Source organism: Xyrauchen texanus, chromosome 31, assembly GCF_025860055.1.
Source record: "Xyrauchen texanus isolate HMW12.3.18 chromosome 31, RBS_HiC_50CHRs, whole genome shotgun sequence".
Classification (NCBI taxonomy): domain Eukaryota; kingdom Metazoa; phylum Chordata; class Actinopteri; order Cypriniformes; family Catostomidae; genus Xyrauchen; species Xyrauchen texanus.
This window is the reverse complement of record NC_068306.1, coordinates 22,383,296-22,389,295: the sequence shown is the minus strand read 5'-3', so window position 1 is coordinate 22,389,295 and position 6,000 is coordinate 22,383,296. Positions and strand designations below refer to the sequence as shown.

General features: G+C 39.3%; 1 protein-coding gene across 2 annotated transcripts in view; it reads right to left on the bottom strand.

Moving 5' to 3' along the window:
• Positions 1–1,383: 1,383 nt before the first annotated feature.
• The window catches only part of LOC127624709 (neurexin-1-like), a 526,269-nt gene continuing 521,652 nt past the window's right edge, over positions 1,384–6,000 (bottom strand). For both annotated transcript variants that reach the window (XM_052099555.1, XM_052099556.1), the window contains one exon: positions 1,384–4,514. In XM_052099555.1, coding sequence (XP_051955515.1) covers positions 3,718–4,514 — 797 coding nt within the window. In that variant the 3' untranslated portion in view covers positions 1,384–3,717. The remainder of the gene's footprint in view (positions 4,515–6,000) is intronic.

Here is a 6,000-nt window from a genome sequence, read left to right as displayed (position 1 = left end):
ACTTTACTTTCATTGAAAGTCAGTAACTGTAATCTGATCGCAAGAATTTAAAAAGTAATTATTAGAAGTAATTGTGCTTAAAAGTAATTAAAGTAAAATGCTGAATTTATATTTGTTAAATCACAGCCTTTTATGGTTTAATTATCACAGTAGGACATATTACAATTTTAGTTTAGTTTTTAGTTCATTCTGTTTTAACGGCTGAATTACACAATTCCGTTTGCATTTTCCTCATTGCGGAAATCATAGGGCCCTGTTTTGAACACAGGAAAATCATGGTTCTCTTTAACTTCTGCTAGTCAAACATGAAACCTTTCAAATTCAATATTTAAAGAGAAAGTTCACTAAAAAATTTTGCTTTCACTATTGTGCACTGTCCCCGTGTTTTAATAACCGTGCCTCCCATTGAATGCGTTTAGATGCACTCTACAATATGGAAAAAGCCTCTCTGTGGGCCCGCCCCCAGTCCGGACAGGCCCCCCTCAAGTCTGGCACAAAAGGTCCAGTTGTCCCCCTTATCAGCGACCCTAAGTGGGACATGACCCTACCACTTTTTGCCTTGGCCAATTTTGTCCCTACCACATTTGAAATCGTTTTTGTCAGGTTAGTGTCAGAAGAAACATTGCCAGTTCTTGAGCAGGACAGGAGTGCGTGTTAGATATGCAAATAGCAATCCGGTGCTAAAATATGTTGTTTTGAATATTACAATGAATGCTCATTGTGGCTGTTCTAAATGACATTGTGCTACAGTACCGTATATATTGAAATAGATATATTGACTCATCTTACATGCACAGATGTAATTATATCTATATATAAGTAACAGCAAGTAGCAAATGATGGTTCATGGCTGTGACGTAAACTAAAAACTATTAGTTACGCAAAAGAAGGGATGAACCCTCTAATAATTATAATATATCCTCAACTTCCTGTTTCAATAAGAAATACTTCAGCACAGGACAGACAAATGTGCTTGTCAAGTGATTTGATGGGGTCTTCTGTGGCTATTGTGTTATGTTTATTTTTTTTGGTGTTAATTAATCTAGTTTCTCCTCTCACAGCTTAATATGCAGAAACAACTTAAATACATTTTTAGGTAAATTTTATTGAAAAATGTAAACTGTGTCTCTGTGGCTCTATGTTAAATGCTCTGTTTGAGTGGCCCATCCATCCCAACAATACAACATTGAGAGTCTGATATGTGAGTCTGAAAATGTAGAAAACAATAAGTATAGTGATGATTTCATGTTTGAACATAGGACCAGTGAGGCGGTACTCTGGTACACTGAGGTTTTGACTTCTTTAAGTCAACACATTCTATTTGTAAATAAGAGACCACACTGAACAAATATGTACGAAGTATAGAACCAAGTGTATTTTCCCTCTGTCAATGTACACATATTTAGATTTCATCTCACAGTAACACTTTACAATTACATTAAGAACGGGAATATACTTTGACCAGCATATGTAAATGACAATTATATTTGAAAAAGAACAAACAAAACAAAACAAAACATCACAAACAGAAAAGCCCTGTTGATGATGTAACAAAAAATAACTCAATGCAAAATGGAGGTGTGGCTAGATGTAATGCTTAGTATTTTACCAAATTCAAGAAAATTCCAAAGACATTTTTTTTTTTTTAATTCAGAACTTCACATTTGTAAATCACTTCATGTAACTGAAGTAATATCTGTAGTGAATATTTTTTTTTTTTCATTTGCAGAGAAAGGACTAAACAAAGACCTCTTTGTAATAACAAGGAATGTCAATTCAGGAAACTCATATTTTCAAATGTGAGAAATATCTAGATAGTATACTGTGTTTTTCTTTCTTTTCTTTTTTTTAAATTCTCCTTTCAAGGAGGTGTCCTTTATTGATACAAAAGTCTGGACACAAGTTGTGCTGCTTTATCCTTAAAAGTTCTGTCAGTTCGCTCCTTAATGTTTTCTTTTCCTTTAAGGTTTGGAAGGTGTTGAATTGGCATCACAATGCAGTTACACAAGTTCTATTTTCTCCTGGTAGAAATGCCACACAGTTCTCAAAATATGATTTCCTCTTCACATTGCCTTATCCTGTTTGTTTCACTGTCAGTAGTCTCATTCAGATGGGTTTTGGGCTGTAATTTCATACCATAGAGAATATAAGGGGCACGAGAAAGAGTTCTGGTAGTCTTGCGTATACCTTTCTCATGCCAGAGGACAAACAGGGACAAACACTCACACACAAGCATGCGCACGCGTGTGCGCCCCCCCCCACACACGCGCGCGCGCAAACACACGCATACATACTGCCAGCACGATAATCACAAACCAGCATCCTGATGTGTTTTCAGTAATGTCCTGTATTTACATAGATACAACCGAGCTGATGTTCAGTTCAGGGTAGTCTAGCTTTCCAAGGGTTTTCCTTTTGTCCATGTCTTGCTCTCTTATGGCAAATGTGTGCTCTGAATTACTCCAATTAAGTTTAGAGTTGTCAACTTTCCGATTTGCATTTCATATCATATAAAAACTCTCATTGAAAGCTGAATGTGAATACATCATGCATGGAACACAATTAGTTGGCAAACAGATCACTATGTTTCAGTACCATGGAGAGAGAGAGAGAGAGAGAGAGAGAGAGAGCGAGAGACTCCTCTTGAATGCCTTTCATGGTCATTAGAAGGGCACTTACCATTCTAACAGCCATCTGAGCTCTCTCATACCTGCTGGTGGAGGTGTCAAAGCAGGCTTTGCTGTCTAACTGCTGATATGCATTTCTAAGCAAGAACGTTTTTATTCAACTATGGCAGACAAACAAAGAAAGAATTCGATTCATGTGTTTCATGACAAGGACTGATTAATCTTAATTTCTACCCCTGACAAAAGATATCCAGCCAGAAATGAATCCAAACTACTCAGGTATTCCAGCTCTACAGGACTACAGAGCAGAAGATGCAATCTTGTCTGCCATGTTTCCAAACTAATGATTTTATTTCTCACTAAAAGGTGTCAGATTTAACACAGACTATCCTAAAGAACTGATAGCAGCATCTGCTTGTCTCATGCAAATAACTAACACAATCACTTACTGTTCTACATAATTTATTACTGTGAGGGCCAGGGAAAATGTTGTTATCTCAATTTTATAGTTCTTTGAAGTTAATAATAAATAAATAACCAGTAATGGCACCAAGACCATGTATTTGGAGACATTTGTAAAACACTGCATGTCGAAGACAGGTATCTCTCCCTGTCCATGGTGTTTTGTTACCTTCCAGAGGATGCTCAGACCACTGCGAAACATACATTTTTAATCACAAAGAATGTAGAGAGCATTACATCATCTGAAATGTAAGAGAAGACTTTCTTGAGACATGAAAGTGATCAAATGACATACAACAACGGCTTTGTAAGAGAGTAAAGAAGGCAGGATTCATCCATCCATCTGTGTTCATTCCTCAACATTGCCTCCATCTTTATCTTTCTGTGCCAGAAGAGGAAAAAAAAACTTTTGTAGGAGAAATAAACAGAAGATTTTGTGGCTTAAATGTTTGAGGATGCAGAGGAGGTGATTTGAAGTTCTGAAAATCCTCACCCAGCCCACTTCCTATCTGTTAACCTCTTTCCCCTCTCTCTCTCTCTCTCACACACACACACACACACACACACACACACACACACACACACACACACACACACACACACACACACACACACACACACACAATCCTCAGACATAATACTCTTTGTCTTTATTCTTCTTGCCCTTGGCGTTCGTCTTGGCGACAGCTGCGGTCGTGCTCGGCATCTTCTCCTTGACTACGGCACCATTGCTTTCAGAGCCAGAGTTGCCGCTCTGGTCTACCTGATAAGAGCCTTCGTCTCGGTTGCGGTATTTATACATGGCGTAAAGGAGGATGAGGATGCACAGCGCGGCCGCTGCCACAATGCCGACCACCATGCCTGTGGTGCTGCTGGACTCCCGGATCACTTCCACGGCGCCGGGGCGGCCTTTCTCCATTAGATCGGTGGGATGAGCTGTGGGCACATGGGAGAAATCAGGCGGGTAGGTTAGCCCTGGAGTGTGACGCGAGGATGGGGCAGGGGGCAGGAGCACCTGGTCACGGGTGTTCATTTTGCCTGCCGGGATGTGCAGCTGATTAGGGTGGGTGGTGGGTGAGGGGACCGGTGAACGGTGATCACCCGGACCTTGGCCCCCGCTATTGCCAATGGCAGGTGGTGGAGGCAGGACTGTCCTGTCAGTGACCATTGGGGAATTTTTATAAAAGTCCTCATCATCAGACTCCGTCATTTCTCCGGAGCCGAAGGCCGACACCTCCATGGGGTCGCCACAGTCCTCCTGGTCCAGAGGGCAGGGTGGGCGGGGGTCGGACAGTATGAGGGATTCTTTGGTGGTCTGGAGAGGGGTCAGGGAGGTGGGAGGGGCGGGGATGGCAGGGTAACGGGTGGCCATGGAAAGGGGGTCTTGGGTGTCCACGGTTATGATGGGCAACACTAGTTCACCTCCTGGGATGAGAGAGGAGAAAGGAGAGAGGAGAATGAATTAGCGAGGACTAAAGAATCAATGTACACATGCCTACATAATAGATAACCATTTCTGGACCTGAGTTTTACATCAATATTACTTATTATACTATCATTTCTAATTAATCATAGATCAACAATTTTATTTGGCTATTTATTCAAAGACAAATTTTCTACATAAAATTGCTAAAATATTTTCAAAGCCTATTCAAATGCCTAGATATTGGCTAACATTAATATTTCTAAATCACAAAGCTTAACTAAAACAGAACCAACTTATATCTTGAACAGCTCTTGACTATTCTTTGGTTAAATAAGATAGCAAACCATGGAGTTTGGGTCACTTACATCAACAAATAGGCCGCATGATTTTTGCATGGAAAAAAGCAAATTACAAAAAACAAAACAAAAACAAAGGTGTGTAAGATGGTCCCTTTAAAAAAACACAACTTTTCTCCCTTTTATACTTTTTCGACTCATCTGTATTCTAGTCTTTCATCTGACATGAATATAACGATTGTACTTTGCAATGACAAAATCCACTGCATACTGAGATAAACTACAAAATATTAAATGCTGTGTCTCAAAACCTTGTGAGCAGACATGCTGCCTAATGCCTAAATATGGAACTGTTAACATAAACATTATGATAACCAAACAAGAACCTCATAATAAGTAATTGATTTGAGATGCTCTCCACAGCCAGCAACTTTGTTAACAGACCCTTTTAAAAATATGGAACTACTTCCTAATGATGCTTTGGGTACTGAAAAAATATTTTAATATAAAATCAATATTTCACTCAGCTCAGCTCATATGTTATCTTTATTTTTTTATTCATCATGGGATTGCTATATCCATGCAGAATACATGTGATTGTGTCAAAATTTTGGCTCAAATTTGGTCTCTTAAAAGGATTTTTTTAATTAATTTACCAAGGGTTTGAGATATGTTTGTGTAAGAAGCACGCCTGTGATGTCCTGCTCACTAGGATTTGAAACAAAACCAAGGAATGGGGTTGCTGAACCACTTTATAAATATCTGAGATGTCTGGGATAATATGCAAATATTTTAATTTTCCAACATTTTGTTCAACTATAGTAAATTGATAAGAAACTAAAGGCTTGGACAGAATGTCAAAGAGCTAGCTGATTTTTCAGACAGGCCATCAGAAAGAGCTCAACAGCACTCAATGATGGCGACATAATGCACAATCACAAGAGCAATAGCTGAGCACACAGGAATAATTCCATGTAATATGCACCACGGTTTTGACATCACACCTATATAAATGATGAATGGCCAAACTGGAATCCAACAATGGAGTGGAATGGCCACTTAGCATTATGAAAAGCCCTGGCAGTAGAAGGCCACTCTTGCCTCAAGTGATGGAACCCTTAGTCTAAACTCCTATAAACATACTCAAGTCAGCGAGTAATATAGTTCTCTGAGTGACTCATTGAGCTCC